General features: G+C 37.4%; 1 protein-coding gene across 1 annotated transcript; it reads right to left on the minus strand.

The window, feature by feature from the left end:
* Positions 1-718: 718 nt before the first annotated feature.
* Positions 719-14,799, minus strand: zgc:86764 (uncharacterized protein LOC797431 homolog). The gene is made up of 14 exons (XM_026941404.3): positions 14,630-14,799; positions 12,227-12,359; positions 12,031-12,153; positions 9,822-10,055; positions 8,249-8,419; positions 7,975-8,124; positions 6,858-7,008; positions 6,609-6,745; positions 6,407-6,502; positions 4,678-4,824; positions 4,497-4,592; positions 4,302-4,406; positions 2,162-2,263; positions 719-1,136 (listed from the first exon to the last, which is right to left on the minus strand). The coding sequence occupies exons 1-14, from the start codon at positions 14,644-14,646 to the stop codon at positions 1,071-1,073; spliced, it is 1,728 nt and encodes a 575-aa protein (XP_026797205.1). The 5' UTR covers positions 14,647-14,799; the 3' UTR covers positions 719-1,070.
* Between the last annotated feature and the right edge of the window lie 3,715 nt (positions 14,800-18,514).

Here is an 18,514-nt window from a genome sequence, read left to right on the forward strand (position 1 = left end):
CAAGTGTGGTGTAAATGGAGATTTAACAGATTTAAACCATACAGGACATATCACAGTAATGTCATTTAAAAAAAAAAAAAAAAAAAAGTTTCTTATGCCATGAAGCTTCAAAGTATGAGACTGAGGCTGAGACCTGACACTCGTCCCATAAACATCTGCTTACAGAACACCATATTAATGATTACACTTTCTTTTTTTACTGTGTTTATATAGAGTCCCTGTGAATGAGCTGTTACTATAGAAACAATAATATATTAGTTTGTGCGCATGAGCGTGAACAGCTGCATTACTGTCATAGCTGCAGTTATAGAAAATTAATCAACACAATCTGATCAACCAGATTTGGGGGTAGAGGGAAGGGGAGGGGGAAGGAAAAAAAAAAAAAAAACACCTCACAACACCACTTTCTCCTTTGCATTGTGTACTAGAGAGCAAGCTGGAAGTGGCAACGGTTCAAACACAACGCTGAAACTTTAGTACCTTTGGGTTTTGGAAATTGAATTCTGCGAGCTAATGCAGGTAAACAATTACTTTTTGAGAAATACGGGTATGTTTTTTGCAGTTTAACATTGGCAACAGCTTTCAAATGATCAACTATTATTTTGCCTGAATGTCACTTTGCACTTTATTGGTTTTGATGGTGGGCTAAAAATCCTGCAGTGGACAGTACACCCACCTTGTGTTAATGTAGATGCAGAACACAGACATAGCAGTTACGTAAAGACACAAATTTAGATATTTATTTGGCTTTTATGAGAACAAAATACACAATTGTAATAGATATATGTGTACTTTTAAGGTGCTCAGCTTAAAAGCATGTGAAATAGTTGCAATGTATAGAATACATTGCATGACCCTATAAAAGAGTATATAAACCTGATAGAAAATGATAAAACTGGGGGGGAAAAAAAACTGCTAAAAAAGCAAAGCGCTTGAATCCATGATACATACAAATGTAAATACAAACATCACCTAAGAAAAAGAAATGCCTTAGGAATCCATGCCTTAAATATAGTAGCTGCACATAAGAATTTGACCTAAAATGAAATGACACACATTTTGAAGGTGAATTACAGCACATCTTTAACAGTGGAGTTCAGAACAGCATCGTGATTGGCCTTTCTGGATAACTCACTCTGTGGGAAGAAAAAAAAAAAAATGCAGGACATGTATTATAACATTAAAACGGCACAGAAAAACACATTCTACCAAAGCAAGGATCCTGGAGTTGGTCAATAGTTGGTCAACGTTTCCTTGAATCCTCCTGAGCTTCATTTCACTTACTAAAGGAAACAACCGGGAAGTGACACTGGCTGTTTTCTGGGTCTGACTGAGCAACACCAAGGAAAAATAAGTTCACCCAGTATAGATGAAGTTACCTTCAAATTGCAGCTCATATTGTGCACTTCATAGCTGAAACATTTCCAATCCGCTGCATCCGAGCCAAAACAATAAAAATCACACCACTGTCTAATTACTTACAGACTTCACTGTAAATACTTTCATCAAGCCACACTTATGGTGCTTTCACACTTTTCCTTTTTTTTTAGTTCGAAGCTCACTAACATGGTGTCTTCAATGTATGTTACTCTGGCTTGCCCCCCAACTTTTGCCCTGATTGGACCAGATTTTCTTTTTAAACAAAAGGCCACTTCCAGTACGATTTGTGGGAGAAAAAAAAAAAAAAACACGTGAAAATAGACTTACTGTACATAATGTTCCACAGTACAGATGAATACATTAGAGAGCATTTAATTACAGATGATATTTAGAGAGCATTTAATTGGATGAAAACAAGACTAGTACAAGATGTGTCATCAAAAATTTGGAATAATTTTCCCAGCAGTGACATATTATAAAATTAAATTAAAATATTTCCAACAATAATTTTTGGATTTTTTTCTCTTGATATATATGATTGTATTGATGTCTATAGAAAAAAGTATCAAACTGTTTTCTACAGGTTTTTTTTTTGTTGTTGTTACTAATGTTTTGCTGGTTTCTTAGCAAACCTATATATATATCTATATAAATATCCTGATATGATATCTGTGTCACATCACCCGCCCATACTGGCAACTCAGTGTTACAGTGATGTAACAGCTCTTTTATGACCCTTTGCTTTCGTCTGAAGCGTAATAAAAGTGTAATTTTTACTCACTGTAAAGTCAGAGTAGGAGAAAGGGATGAGATTCTTATCGCTGTTGCACTCCTGCAGTGGTGTCCGAGGGGCTGAGCTTGCCTCGAAAGTTTTAATCCTAGGCTGAAGATGAACAAAAAAGGAAAATCTCCTTACTAGTGAAAAATCTAGATGAGCGGGTGCATAATTGCAGAAAAGAATTCAAACATTCACAGGGGACCAGTTTTGAACCTCTTATGTTTAAGCCATGGCGCCCTCTAGTGAGAAAGAATAGTTTGGAAAGGAAAAGCCACCCCGAACCTCTTGCGTATCAGTATTTAATTTAATTAATGTGATATTCAGTGAGATGCGAATATATTTCATAATAAAATGTAGAGATTTTTGGTTCTTAGTCTATTTTCACTTTGGTTTTTGTTTTCCTACATTACCCACAATGCCATTCAACTACTTGCTGAAAGTGATGCAGTGGGATTTAGCCCTCACTTAATCTCTAACTAGAGAGAGCAATGCAGCAGTGCTTTAGTCTGTCCAGCTCTCACACCTCCTCATCTGTACATTCTGCTCAAACAGATCAGCCTCCAAAACCAACATCAACACCATCACACTCATCACGTCATCTCGTAGAAGTCTCCATCATTCAACTGTATTGCATTCTGGGACTTTGAGTCCAGTGTTTGCTGTCTCTACTACTTCTGTGCTAGATTTCTCATTAATATGAAGTTTAGTGCTGAAAAAAGGTGAGGAAAGAAACTTGTTTTTAGGAGGTAACATTGAAACTTGCTGCTTGCCTGGTGTTTATTGTAAAACCATGCATACACACACACACACACACACACACTCATGTTTCTACTATGATGGGCTTGACTGTGCTGTTTGAACCTGTCTGCACTAACTGGCACAGGAGCAACATTTTTAATCACTTTCTAATAATTATTGAAATTAAAATTATTTCTTTAGTTAATTATTTGTAAAGTGTCCAATTTTACAATTGACAGTAGTTACTTCATGTTTATTAAAAACATTTTCTGCTCTGTTCTTCTCTTTCAACCAAAATATGTGCTTTTGTGTAATTTTTGATCAATTTCAGCCAATTTGTTTTGGTGGTTTCCCTAACTGATTGATTATTTCACATTAATGGATTCAAAACATTCTTCATTTAGGCTCCTGAGTGGTGCAACAGAAAAGCAATCACCTTATCATCAAGAGTTTGTGAGTTTGAGTCCTGACGATGCCACAGCCATCCGTGGCTGAGAACCCATGAAGACTGTACTTTTGCATATTTTTTTGAATGATAACTCATAGCAGCAAGTCAAAAAGAATCTGCATAAAGGTTGGCAGGTCTGTAGTGAGTGTGAGTGCAGCCGAACTGAGTGTACAAGCATTGTTGAAAATGTGCACCATGGGCGAAGTGAATTGCACCTTGACTCACGAGCAAAATGCAGACACTGGCAAGAGAGGGGAAAGGAAGTGTGTGTGTCTCAGTGCTCACAGAACTTAAGTGCTCTTTCTCACAAGCAACAGGTTCACTGCGCGCTCGCTTCACTGCTCTGTGCTCGCAGTTCACAGCACCTTGCACTCATTTTTAATAACCAGGATCTGTGATGCCTGCTCTCTATTAAACAGTATGAGATGTTTTATCAGGTTACTTGTATTGTAAGAAGATGCTGTAGTTCCTCCTACTGATATTTCCAGAGCACAGTTTGCAGTCGGCTTTGATTATAAATTGCCAAAAGTTTGTGGTCACCTTTCCATCACACCCATATGTGCTTGCTGACCGTCCCATTCCTAAGTTGGTCCCCCCTATGCTGCTGTAACAGCCTCCACTCTTCTGGGAGGGTTTTCCACTAGATTTTGGAGCATGGCTGTGGGCATTACACCACATACTAGCATCTGATACCATGTGATACTATCTGAGCAGTTTTTATGACTAAATGAGCAAGACATCAGGATGATACCAACAGCAGGATCGGTATTAATGCATCCTTAAGTGTAACTGCAATAGCAATGTCCTCAGTGACCTCCAGAGCGACAGCCAACTCCTGTCCTCTCAGGAATAATGAATACAGTACCAACCAACATATTAGCACCAGAATCTCTAAATATCACGAATATTTCAATATAACACAATATGGAAGAAACAATCGTGAGCGTGCACTTTTACCCTGGCTGAGAGTGGAGGCTTGCCGGGTACACACAGAAACGTGCTGGACGCACTGCTGGTGCTGCTGCTCATCGTGGTGGTGCGCAGCGAAGGCTGATTAGGAGTCTAACAGGAAGTGAAAGAGGTACAAGATTAAGGAACAACTTCAAACGAAATCCAGCGTTATGCTATCAGAAGGTTGTGAGTTTGTAGCACCTTCCGTATCTTGCTGGGGGTCACGCTGCTGTTGGCTGCTCCATGAGGTCTCTTATTCGGGGTTTTAAACTGAGTGCTGTCTCCTTTCTTATTCATCTGTAATTCAGAGAAGGATCATTCACCTTGTTATTAAAGTTTTAACAGGAAATACAGCATCTGTGTGGCCTATCAAATCACTCACACGATCATTCTTTTCTTTGTCTTTCTGTGAACGATGCTCTTCCCACTGTTTAGAGATGTAGTCCATCACCCTCTGTCCTTTCATCAGAAACGTAGAACCCTGATCATTTTCCCAAGCCTCCACACGGCATTTCAGATCTTCCTCTAGCTGTATGTCCACACAAACACACGTTAATATATACACCATATTTTCAGACAAATAAAACCCCGATTTCATTGTATCAATTTTACTGTGTATGTAGAAAGCTTTTATTTTCCATATTGTTTGTGGTCTCTCTAAAGCATCCTCTACTGGTGTACTGTTTGTCCCGTTAGTGTCGCTAGTCCTGTGCCTTTCTTGGCCTGGAAATCTTAGCTACAGTCCTTGCAGTCTATCATTCCCAATGTTCTGCTGACACCTTGCTGTTCAACTAACTGTGCAATCACATGATAATGCTTTTCATTAGTGCAACTTTAAAAATATTCAGCGTTATGTTAGCATCAGTCTGCAACTGCTTTAACTGCTGTATCACACACAGATTGGCATATTACAATTAGAGCAATGCAAAATGTCACTACCAGAGGAGAGGGAAAAAGTTTGACTGTTTTTAAACAGGAAACCATCTGCTGCAGTCTGTGAAATAGATTAAATAATTAAGTAACTATCTAAAATAATTAAATGAAAGATTTTTTAAAAATAGTAATTTTATTTAAGCTGCTGCAGTATGAAATAAATAAAAGAATTAATAAATCTCAAGTAAATAATAGATAAATAAAAATAAAATAGATGAATAAAAAGTAAATAAATAAATAGAATTAAATATCAATAAATAAATAATTTAAAAAGAAAGAAGAAAGAAATCCTGGTGGATTAACATGCTGCTAACAGATCGCCATATTATAATTAGTCACAAGTAAGAACTTCTGATTTCAAAAAGGCAAAGAAAACAGAAAATTAAGTAAATATCTAAAATAAATCAATGAAATAAATAGAACAAAAAAGTGAAATATATATTGTATAAAAAAGAGCAAGAGAGAGAGATCTTAATTTTTGTAATTTAATTCAAGCCCCAGTAGCAGAGTTTTAGATCTGAATAAAAAAATCAAGATTACTGGACATGTGACTCATTTTGACAAGTGAAATCAGATTTCTCTTCTATTATTATTTTTTTTAAAGTGCTTTTTTTTAACATCATGAATTTGTGACAAGAACATGGATCTGCGCTGAACGGATTTAAAACTGTTCCAGGACATGACCCTTATGTAAAACATAATCCGTGGTCAAGCAGTCACACTGGCAAGTACTTTGTGTACTTTGGTCAGTGGTGTTACGATAAAAACCAATGAGTACAGCAGATTTGACCACTAGGGGAAAACAACAACAATAACAGCACATCAGTGTCCATACTGTTCAATACACGCCTTCTTTAACTTGCCCTTGCCATTTCTCTTTGAGGAAAGCCCAGATGCGATCATAAGAGCCTATAAATTTACTCTAATGTGTAAACCAAACTTTATCGCATTGAAAAATAGTCCTAATGAAGCATGAATGGCATGAGCAATTATAACCGACATTCACATTAGCATCTGTAATGCAGCCAATAAACTCAGTGTAGATCAAGTACATAACTGCAGAATATTTTTATACATAAAATGAAAGTCGAAGTGCTTCACAGACATAAAATAATATTAAAGGAGGTATATGATACCGTAGTTAATGAAATATACATGCAGTGGCATTTGTTCTGTACCTTAGGGAGCAGCTTCTGCACTTTCGCTCTGTCCTTGCTCTCCTTCAGTAAAGCGCCTCCTCTGTTGGAGAAGCGATTCGGATCTGCTGCCTTTCTCTGAATAAAACAGTGACTATTTTCAGCAGTGCTCTGATTGAACACCAGCATCAGTGTTTAAACATCATGCTAAGATTGTGAAGTGGCATATCCTGAAATTCTGTACCTCGAAATCCTGGAAGAGAGCCCAGTTCCTCTCCCATTTCTCAATGTTCTCCAGTAAAGGATGTGCCTTCTCATAAAACTCCTTCACCTTCAGCAGCTCGCAGTCATGCAGGCTGAGCAGCTCCTCTGTGTAATTAGCTGCAGGACAGCAAACATGAGGTTAAGAACATAATCCATAACATGACAATGTGACCTTGACTCATTCAGTATCAGGTGGAAATGGTGGAGCATCAGTGACAGTTATATTCACCATCACAGAAGTGGACATTGAAAGGTTCTCGCTGTTCTGGCCCGAACATGCACTTGTCCCAGAAGACCACCAGCTCTTGTCGTACTTTATCTATCACCTCCTCCAGCTTGGTCTTCTGGAGCAGCTCCAGACGATCTACCACACCCTGCCACTGCAAACACACACTGTACATTTCAGACATATAACCCTGTTAAAGCTGAAGCTAGCAATAAATAAATAAATAAGTTTCCCTCCAAATCACAGGGACATGCTGTCTAGCCTAGAAGGCCTGAACAGTGGTGCAATAGATGAAACGTTCTAAATCAACCTGCGTCTTCAACGTGTGCTGTTCCCCTGCTGTTTAGCATAAACGCCATAGATATGCACAGAAATACTTTCAATACACTTTTAAGTTTATTTCAAATAATAATCTACACAGACATCAAGATTCCTGTGAAACTACATGTTGAACAAAGTGTTAGTATACCAATAATACTGATGGATAATTAGAAAAAAGATGAATAGGCTATACACGCGCCACACTGTCTGATGCCATTTTCATTGAGCTGTGGTGTAATTATAGTTCAGTTTCATGCTGCCATGCAGTAGTGTGTGTGAAACATATGCAGCGTGTGATACACATCAACCTGTGTATAACACCCAAGTTATTACTGCAACCATTTTTTAAAATTATCGCACAGTCAATAACATACAAGTCTAAAGAAATTGTAAGACGAGATTTTGTAAGCGTGAGATATAATCTGTGGTTAAAGTAAAAACATCTAACTATAGAGATCTAACTATTCACAGAAGTTATCTGCGTTTGGGTGAATCCAGAAGGGTAACTAATAAACTAATGTGTAGTTGGGAAACTAATATCAAACAAATAGTTAAGTAGTCAAATTATTCAGAACTATCCTAGATATATTCATTTATTTATATATTGATCTTGATAACCAACAAAAGGAAAGCAGCATCACTGTTGTCAAAAAAAGTCTCTTCGAAAAACTGACAATGTTTTTTTTTTTTTCTGTAATTTTTCTGTAAAAATATTTGGTGGACACAAATTTCCAACGTTTCAGTGCAATCGTGTTTTAATTTTTTTTGGTGCCATGATTTCAGGTGTACAAGCTCATACCCTTCTGATGTCATCACAGAGAGTGTTCAGTGGCTCCTGTTTGAATTCCTCTGCCTCCTCGTCCGGACAGCTCAGGCGATTCCACAGGCTCGTAGCACGATCCTTCAGTTTGTCCCGGGAGGAAATCAGAGATTCCTTCTTCATTTCCAGCTGGACAGGACAGACATGAAACACATGGCTGTTCGAGATGTATTTTATCTTGTAACAGCAGAGGCACCAGTGATTTATTATACCTTAACATTAGTACGATAAAACACTTTACACTGTACACTACCTGACTGAGCAACAGCTTGAGAGCTTTGATGTTTTCGTGTGTGAGCAGGAAGATGTCCGTGTCGGGACAGACAGACTCTCGCTCCAGACTGGTTTCCGGCTCGTGGCCCATTTCATCCATCAGAGTTCTGATGTCCTCCCGGAGCCCAGAGAACACCTTCACCCTGCTCTCCTGCACAAACAGATGGAACAGCGAGGCAGCTGTGATTAATAATCAGCATCCTGTAGTGAGTGATGATTAACCAAGGTCATAACTTTGAAAACCTCCTGAAGAGCGAGAGGTCAAGAAACGTGTACGATTAACTCTAGTCATGTGTTGGTAAATAGTTGGCAGTGTTGAGGGAAATAGTTAAGGGGGTTTATACTGTAAAAATCTGCTTATATTTCTTAAACTCAGCAGTAACAAAAAGTCTCCCTATTTTTAGTCTTTCTCTACAGTTATAGCTCAGTATTTAGAATGCTGTCGAGTTACAAGTCAATCCCACTGGCCACAAATGTTGAACCACTGACTACTGGCCCATCATGCAAATGTCTTGCATTGGAAATGTCTTGCAATTAAAAACTTGCATTTAATACAATTCTGCCTACAGTAATTATAAGATTAACTGCCAGGCTGAAACAAATAGCACTTCCACAGTGAACCCCGGACTATTCATATAACAGCCGTGGTGTTGCTTTCCAATCAAGTAACTCTAACTGTAGAAGTGAGAGGAGTTTCTATGCTGGCTATTGGTGTGGTGACTTGATAGGCACCAGAAGTAAAATACTATTCAAATAACTGACTTAGAAACAAAACCAGGCGTCTAATTTGATGTTGAACTATGTGTGGGGCTCCCTAGAGACACAGTGAGTCACGATGACAAATAAGCAAATTTTCACTTAATGGCTGCCGAACAGAGCCAAGGGTGCCGATATTTTCATTTTTAAGGAAAATACAGGCGTCTGAGTGCAAACCTTACTAAAAGATGCTTAAAAAACATTACCAAACAATGTTTAAAGATAAACATGTGGATGTGCATTTTGTAGGTCTGAATCTCAAATGTCTTTCTACACTATTAGTGATTTGGGTTTTTTTTTTAACTAGAAGATGGCACGTTTTATTTGTAGTCATGGGTGAGAAATGTAAGATTACACTACATAGTGATCAGAAAAGGTTACTGAAAGAAAAATTAATTTGAAACATTGTTGTTTAAAAATGTGATGTTGCCTTTTAATCCCAGAAAATGGACTTTTGAGATGAGTGAGATGTCCTGGCTCTGTTTGCAGGGTACATGGGTAAGAAGAGAACAAAATTCAGCACAGCTTTTGAGTACGGTACAGCTCGCTTGCCAATTGGAAATAGCAACGACATGGAGGATTATGGGAAAAGCTTTAAAAGACAACATCCAATAAGAATGAAAGGCTAGCCTGTGCTCAGTTTGTGTCAGCAGTAGCTACTGTACATGGAAACGTTTTCCAAAAATGATATTATGCAAAAAGAGACTTGGATATGAGGTGGAACCGAGAATGCGAAAAAGAATGAATATTTCAGTGAAAAAAAGAGGCACATGGCAATGTTTTTTCCCTTTCCTTACTTTTTCCTCGCTGAGCTGCTTGATGTGCTCACGGAGCTCCTGCAGCTGTGTGTGAGAGGGCATGCTGCCAGTGGGGATGTAGTAGGGTGTAGCACACAGCGTCACACACAGCTCCTCATCCTGCTGCCTAAGATCACTCAGCTCCCGCAGACGCTCACTCTTTTCCTTCTGCAGAGCCTCCAGGCGACAGCGCAGGTTCTTCTCTATCTGAAGAACCGTCAGGTCTTCCTCTAACTGGAAAGGTTCAGCACACAGTGAATTCCACTACAATGTCAACCTCACTACAAACACTTTGTGATGCTTATTATGGAAGACTAGGGACCGACTGGGCCACAGCATTTTTATGAGCCTTTGAAGGGTTATAGAGTAAGGACATAAATTTTTTTTTAGCTTATAGTTATCTGAAAGTAGAATAGGACTATACTAGGAAAATAAGGGCTAACAGAAATTATTTAACTGTATGGGATATCAGGTGATAACAGTTTTTTAAATATGTATATTTGGGGTTGTAGAGGCTATTAATGTAATACATTCTCTAGTCACTGCTGTGGGGAGGGCAACTAGTCGGGCACGTGGGGGAAAAAAGGAAAAAAAAAAAAAAAAAAAAAAAAAAAAGAGGCAGATGGTAAAAGAAATGCGACATATGGTTTATTTATTAAAAAAAAAAAAAAAAAAAAAAAAAAGGCAGCCTAAATGTAATATTTCACACTAGATGAATTCTACAGTCAACTACACATTACGAAAGGCTACACTGGGAAAGTATTATTTTTTTTTTTTCTGATGGCATATGAATATACCAAACCCTTCAGATAAGGGTAAAGTAACTTGTACTATTTTTTTTTTTACTTGGATAAAAGTCCAGGGCAGCATTGGTAAGATATTCTCTCATGTCTGTATCATCCTGACAGATCTACTTTTGAATTTATATTATATTGTATTTCATGGGTTTATTGATAGAATTCACCTGCTACCCTTTACCTTCTTTATGAGTGAATTTGGCGTAAACAGGATTTCCGTTTTTTTTCCTCCCATGCAGGGAAATATTTCAAAATTCTTATCTCTTTCATTCACACATACATGACAAATAGAGTAGAGTGAGATTAGGACAAACACCAGAGTCTTCCTTTCATTTTTCTGTAAGGATGGGATTTATTTCTGTTTCAGTCATTTCTTGCAACATTCTTGCATAGCCGTGTGATCTCTACGGTCTATATGAAGACTGCGCAATTCTCACGCTGGTACTGTTAGCAACTGAAAGTTGATTATTCTCTTATAACAGCACATCCCCAAGTGTTTTACTCCTTTTATAACAAAGCAGTCTGCCAAAAATTCAAAATGTTTAATTATTTTAAATAAATAAATAAATAAATAAATAAAAGACATTTTATAGTTATGATTAATGTTGAATGTCAGTTAAACAAGTTCCTGTTACATTATAGCAGCTATAAATCCCTTACCAGCCTCTCTGTTTGCTCTCTCTTAAAGTCATATTAGAACGAGTGCATTAATATAAATCTGGGATTTGTGCTGCAGCCAAAATTTCTCTTCCTCATTCTCTCCCTCTCTCTCTCCCTCATTCCCTGTCTCTGACACACACAGCCTTTTACAAAGACACTTTAGATTTTTTTTGTTATTACTTAACATCACACGTGATATAAATTTGGATTTTTTCCCCCTAAATATTACTTATAAAATGTAAATGGATTGTTCATATGTAGAAATAGCATGAACAAAAAAAGGGATTAAACATTATACTTGGAAAAAAAAAAATCTTTCAATGTGTTCATAAACAAAAAGTCAGGTAAAATTCGGTCTAAAAGATTTACTGTTGATGACCAGAATTTTAGAAAATATCATTTTTGAACAAAATAAAAAATATATATGTATTGTCAATAAAAAAAAAAAAAGAAAAAGCATTTATTGGAGTATGGCACCAGTTTTTTTCTTTTTTTTTAAATTGATTTGGGATTTTGTTTAGAAATGTTTGTAAAGATATAACAGGGACATTCTCTGAGAACAGCAAATCATAAATTAGGTTAATGATTTATGTAAATTTTCAGTAGCAGTCTCAGGTGATTTGGAGGTGATCTACAGCTTATATTCTCCTAAAAAACAGCTTTAAATTGACTATACACAGGTGTGGACACTGTGCACAAAAGGAATATATAATGTTTTCTGCTTAAGTTCAAAGTTTTTACCCCAAACCTACTTTATACGGTTCAATAGACAACTCGAGACACAGCGTCTCCAACTGCTTCTGAGTCGTAATGATGCTGGTTTTGATGCGATGTCTCAGCGACTCCTCTTCAGTGATCATGTCCGTCAAAAGGTCCTTTGTGGAACAAGAAGACAATTAACAAAAATATACAAAATAATAACAGGGCACAATAAATGCTTCTACTTACCTCAATATATTTCTTAACAGTCTGCATCCTTTCGATCCTCTGGTCCTCCATGATGCCGATACTGTCCCAGATGTCCACCAGCCTCGCCATGGCGTGATTGATGCCGGTTACGAGGGAAGAAGCCAGGGCTTCACTGTACGGTGAAATCATTTTAGAATAGCCACCAAGCTTAGCAAATGACTGCTAACATTAACTGGTATGGTGCAGTAATTAAAAATAATAGCTCCATGCACAACGTTCACAACCTTAAAATGATTTTTAACACAACATAATGTGATTAATGGGAACATAATAGAAAATATTCATAAAATAGAATTGTTAAGTGCAAAAGTTTGTGCACCCCACCCCCCCTTTAAAATCTTTACTGCACACTTCAGAGTTTGTATTCCTGATCCTGACATCTTTTCCCAGAGTAGTAACTCACTTTCAGTAACCTCTTTATCCTGATTAGGGTGGGTGTGAGGGCATGGGGTGGGAATACACCCTGGATGGGACGCCATTCCATCTCAGGGCACCATGCACACACACACACACACAAGTTCACACCTAGATTCAATTTATCTTAGCCAGTTCGCCTACTGGCATGATTTTTTTCAGGGTTGGAGGAAGCCAGAGAAAGGAAACCCACATGGCCATGAGGAGACCATGTGAAATTCCACACAGACAGAAAGCTTAGCTGAGAAGGGACCCTGGAGCTGTGAGGTGACTTGAGTAGTGCTGTGCATTTACACATCTACAGTGTGTCTGAAAAGTCAGGAACCAATGAGAGTAAATCCATATCTACTTAATTTTGTATTTATTATTTACAACATATGCTATACATGTTCACCTTTACGCTTTACGTATTTTCTCAGCTTCTGTAGCATGTTTTTGCGGATTTCGTTCAACATATTCTCATTGGTTCATGACTTTTTTCAGACTCCCTGCTGTATATTGTGATAAATATCAATAAATATCACAACACACTTGAAATCTTTTTCTAACATTAAAAAAAAAAAAAAAAAATTTACACACTGTAAGGAAGCAGCAGATTTATTGCTAAAAGTGTGTACTGCTTAAATTGTAAATTTCAGTTTACCAATTTGTTTTTTTAGACATTGAATAAAAAAAATATCACCCTACTCATGTTTTTTATAAATATCTTCAAAAACATTTTGTATAAATATTTTGTTTAAAAAAAATGTATTACTAAAAAATGTCATAGATAATAGAGTTTTTTTAAATGGAATAAAAGCTGATATTTATACCACGTATAGAAACATCATCCTGTTTATGTTACTTATCAACAAAGTAGTGATGGCATTTCCGACTCTTTTCAGTGAGTCATTTCATTCGGCTCAGCTCACCAGTAAGAGTCGACTCTTTCGGGATCCAAACGGCACAGTGCCACTTTTAAAAAAAAAATTAAAAGCTGATATTTATATAAAAAGCTGATATGTATACCACGTATAGAAACACTATCATGTTTATGTATCAACAAAGTAGTGATGGCATTTCCGACTCTTTCCAGTGAGTCACTTCATTCGGCTCAGCTCACCAGTAAGAGTCGACTCTTCCGGCCTCCAAACGACTCAGCGCCATTTATTATGATTATTTTTTTTTACATTATTTCATAAAATGTTGTTTTACTTTCTAAATAACGAAACAACACTACGACACATCACTACAACAAAAGAACGTGTGTAGAATTAACAGGAAATGTGTGGTCAGTTTAATGTTTGTGTTGTTCACTGTGTCCTGTGGGTTTGCAAACATTAGGACTCAGTTGTAGCTAGTTTTAAATTAACGCTCTCTTCAGTGTGAATGAGGAAGAAGCTTATCTGACAGCTGGGGAAAAGTTAAGGTGATCTCTTCAATACCCTACTGAAAAAACAAACAAACAAACAAACAAAAAAAACCAATAGAAACCCCTCACACAATTTGTACTGGTTTTAATGGTTATAATGGGCACTGTATTGGTTTTAATGGAAACTCTAGTGGTCCCTGTGGGTCTCTACTGCTAACCTGTTGCCTTTTATCGGTGGCATGTTATGTCTAGTGAATACCATTAAAGACCAGTAAAAGTTTTAATAGTTAACTGGTGGTGTGTAATGGTATATGTAGTGGAAACCATTAGAGTTCCTGTGACGGTTTCTGTTGTTTTTTTTCAGCAGGGTAAACGCTAGCAAGCCAAAAAGTTAGCATTAGCCTACTGAAAATTAAGCTGTTATATGTGTTTACAAATCACACATTAGATTTACATTTACGTGTTACAGGTTACAATGCTCACATTATTCACGCCAGATTAATGTTTTGGAAAAGGAAGTGCTGAAAGTCTGCCGTTACTATTATTATCGGGCTATTATTGGGGTTAACTAGCTTAGTCTCGCACAACTATCTCTTAAAACAAACATTAAAACATACCTTCTTCGGCTCGCCATCGTTTTTCCTTTAGGTGTGCACCACCTCTAAATAATCACAGTAGGGAAACTGCTTAAATGAGAATAATGAAATATCCCGCCCGAGGCGAACACTGAACACATCCACCGCCTTCAAATTTGAATTTGGTCGCAGTGTGTCTTCTTCATCTTTTAGGGCTTCCTGGGGCCAAGCGCCTTATTACTGCCGCCTAGCGGTCATAACCAACACAGCCGCGTCTCAACCGCTTTACTGTGTACTGCATAGCGCGCTAGTATGCAGTGTACTGTGTACTGCATAGCTTACCATGTCTAGTAGCTGTATGAAGTTTAGTATTCGGTGTGTGTGTGTGTGTGTGAAGTACCACTTCGTAATTTAATCCATGACATATTTGTGGTTTCCTCATAGTTACCTCAGCATCAACTCTGTGACCCAAAATGTGTTCATTTTTAGTAATTAAAAGTAAAAAAAAAAAAAAAGTTACTACAAAGTACTGAGGTGAAAAAAGCAACCACCTGAGATAGCATAGCAACCCATTAGCTAAATGCTAACACAATTCCAAACAATCCCCCTCAAACTTATATGTGAATAACTTTTAAATCTTAAGTTTTAAACATAATGTTTTAACATTTAATGTTTTAATCTTTAAAAATAATGTGTTAAGCTTTTAACAACCTTTGCACATGTTTTAACCTTGAAATTTTTTAAAAACATTTTTAAAGTTTTACTGTTTTAACCTTATAACCCTTTAACAATTCAATGTTTTGGCATTTTAAAACTAATAATAATGAAACAATCTAGTATAATCTAATCATCTCTTTTAGGGTGCTCTGTAATGCCAGCACAAAGTTTGTTCACAAACTTTAACCTTCTAGTTTTGAGTACAGCGTAAATGCAAAATGACTAGATTTCTGTTAAACATTAAAGAAGATTTCTGAAACATAATAAATTTCTTACAGTGTTTTGTTTAAAGAATGCTAACATGCATTAATCATTTTCAAAACTCTTCATACCTCTCTCTAATTAGCAGATCAGTCTATCTAAACCTTCAGACTATCACACAATTTAGTTCTTAAGTTGTCAGTTAGCAAGTTTGTTCACAGAAAATAAACTAGCTAAGGTTGATTTTTCAGCCTAAAATTTGAAAATACATCAAATCTACAGGTAGAAGGCATACTGGAGATAGTATATACTGTAGTCTGCCATTTAACGTTAACATTAGTACCATATATTAGTACCATATGTGCTTGGTGTCTTATGATGGACTGGAGTCCCATCTAGAGTGTTTCCTGCATCACACAGCGTTCAGTGGGATAAGCTCCAGATCCACCGCAGCCTTGACCAGGATGGATCACTTGCTGAAGATGAATGAATAAAAGAATGTTTAGTAATGTGGTTTGTGGTTTTGGACATATCCACAACTATATTTTTGTTGCTGCTGTGCAAGCCAGATCTTAATTACAGTCAGTAGCACTGTCTGTGTGGCATTGTCTAAATCCGAAATGACTAAAAACATGTAAATCACAGGGTGTAGAAGGTATTATTTGATTATGAGTAGGTATGTATTAGGTATGTCATTGTCTGGGCTTTGCACTGTCATCTAGATCCTTAAATCACCCAGGCACTGGAGCTTTATCACCTTTTCTTCTTCTAAGGTAAGCTAACATTTTCATTCATTTTTAAACAATATGCTTTTTTAAATGTCCACATTTGCACTGGGTTATTCAATGCTATTAAAATTGTGGAATGTGTTTTGTATGCCTCAGTCAGAGCTTCATTCGTTAAAATTAGCAAACCCAGTCAGCACCCCATGTCTGTTCCTTCACAACATAATCACAGGTACCAGCTAGCCTGGAGTAGCTGAGCAGCACAGTGTTATTATGTCGGGTTTATGCCATGGGACTGTTGATTTCTCAATTCTGATTGGTCAGAATGTGTTGGTTAATTTTATTTAACAGCAGCACTGACATAATGCTGCTATAAGTTACAGGTTTCTATTATACATTATTGTTTGTATAGTAACAGCTCATTCACAGGGACTTGTATGGCAGGAGCTCTACATTCTCTAAGATTAAAAATACTGAGTTAAAAATACAGTTATTTAACAAAGAAAAATTCATAATCATTGATATGGTGTTTACTACACTCACCGAGCACTTTATTAGGAACACCTGTACACCTACACATTCATACAACTATCTAATCAGCCAATCGTGTGGCAGCATGCAATGCATAAAATCATACAGATATGGGCCAGCAGCTTTGGTTAGAAAGTTGAAGATTAGAAAAAAAAATTACTTGGTCTTTTTCCAGTCTTCGTTGTCACTGTCCAGTTTCAGTGAGTCTGTGCCCATGATAGCCTCAGATTCTTGTTCTTGAAGTGAAGTGACTTGTGGCCAAGTATGGTGACCCATACTCGGAATTTGTGCTCTGCATTTAACCCATCCAAGTGCGCACACACAGTAGTGAACACACACACCCTGTGAACACACACCCAGAGCAGTGGGCAGCCTTTTTTTGCTGCAGCGCCCGGGGAGCAGTTGGGGGTTCGGTGCCTTGCTCAAGGATCTCACCTCAGTCGTGGTATTGAGGGTGGAAGAGAGCGCTGGTCATTCACTCCCCCACCTACAATCCCTGCCAGATCCGAGACTCAAACCCACAACCTTCGGGTTCTTGGCTGACAAGGGTGGAACCCAATGTGTTCTTCTGCTGTTGTAGCCAACCCACCTCATGGTTCGATGTTTTGTGCATTCTGAGATGCTTTTCTGCTCACCATGGTTGTAAAGAGTGGTAACTTGAGTTACTATATCCTTCCTGGAAGCTCGAACCAATCTGGCCATTTTCTTCTGACCTCTCTCATCAACAAGGTGTTTCCACCCACAGAACTGTTGCTTACTCAATGTCTTTTGTTTTTCACACCATTCTGTGTAAATTCTAGAGACTGTTGTGTGTGGAATTCCCAGGAGATCAGTAGTTTCTGAAATACTCAAACCAGCCCATCTGGTACCAACAACCACATACTCACAGAGATCACTTTTTTTTTAAATTCTGATGTTCAACGTGAACATTAACTGAAGCTCTTAACCTGTATATGCATGATTTTTTTTTGCATTGCGCTACTGCCACATGATTGGCTGATTGGATAACTGCATGAATATGCAGTTGTACAAGTGCTCTTACGGTGACTGTATAAGGAGATATTTATTTAACTATCAGAATATAACTATAGAAAATGAATGTCCAGTGTCAGTGCTTTGTAACAGTAAGTATTCTGTCATAGGAAAATAACATAACAAGCTGCGTTTTTTTTTTTTTTTTGGTCTTATTAACTTCTTGTTTTGCCAGTGTTCCAGAATATTAAATGTAACTATAAAATGATAAAAACTGCAATATGTCATTATAAATTTATTAGAAAAAGTTAATCATTGGCAAATTGTCATGGTATAAGAGGAATGAAAACTTTGGGACGTGCTGTTATAGGAAAATTTGGACCTGTAACAGTAACTCTGCTTCATTTCCTATAACAGTACACCTTGTTATGTTTTATTTCTTACTTAACTCTAAGGACCAGTCGTGACTCTGCAGCTACAGCGTTAACAATTTGAGAATGATATCTCCGTCAGAATAAGACAAGTGGCTTACACTATGCAAAGTTTGCTGTCAGTCGCTCTGTGTCTCATCCCTGCGGCTGTTTGATTTGCTAAAGCTAAGTGACAGTGCTCTGCTGGAGGAACCCTCCCCTTCCCCAAAAGCTGACTCTTACACAAGCAATAATCTTGTTTGAAAATCCACCTTTTTCATATTCTACAAAACACACCGCCATAGTTTGTTAACAGTGGTGCAGCCATGTGATAGACTTCTAATGATGAGTTTATAGATACACATCTAGTA

Source organism: Pangasianodon hypophthalmus, chromosome 15 (assembly GCF_027358585.1).
Source record: "Pangasianodon hypophthalmus isolate fPanHyp1 chromosome 15, fPanHyp1.pri, whole genome shotgun sequence".
Taxonomy (NCBI): domain Eukaryota; kingdom Metazoa; phylum Chordata; class Actinopteri; order Siluriformes; family Pangasiidae; genus Pangasianodon; species Pangasianodon hypophthalmus.

Excerpts from the sequence above, each read along its gene's own strand:
- zgc:86764 (XM_026941404.3), bottom strand. Across the intron at positions 10,056-12,030 it reads TGTCTATTGAACCGTATAAA|TTAGAGGAAGACCTGACGGT; the intron begins GTAGGTTTGGGG and ends GAACCTTTCCAG. Across the intron at positions 2,264-4,301 it reads AGCCTCCACTCTCAGCCAGG|CCTAGGATTAAAACTTTCGA; the intron begins GTAAAAGTGCAC and ends GTTCATCTTCAG.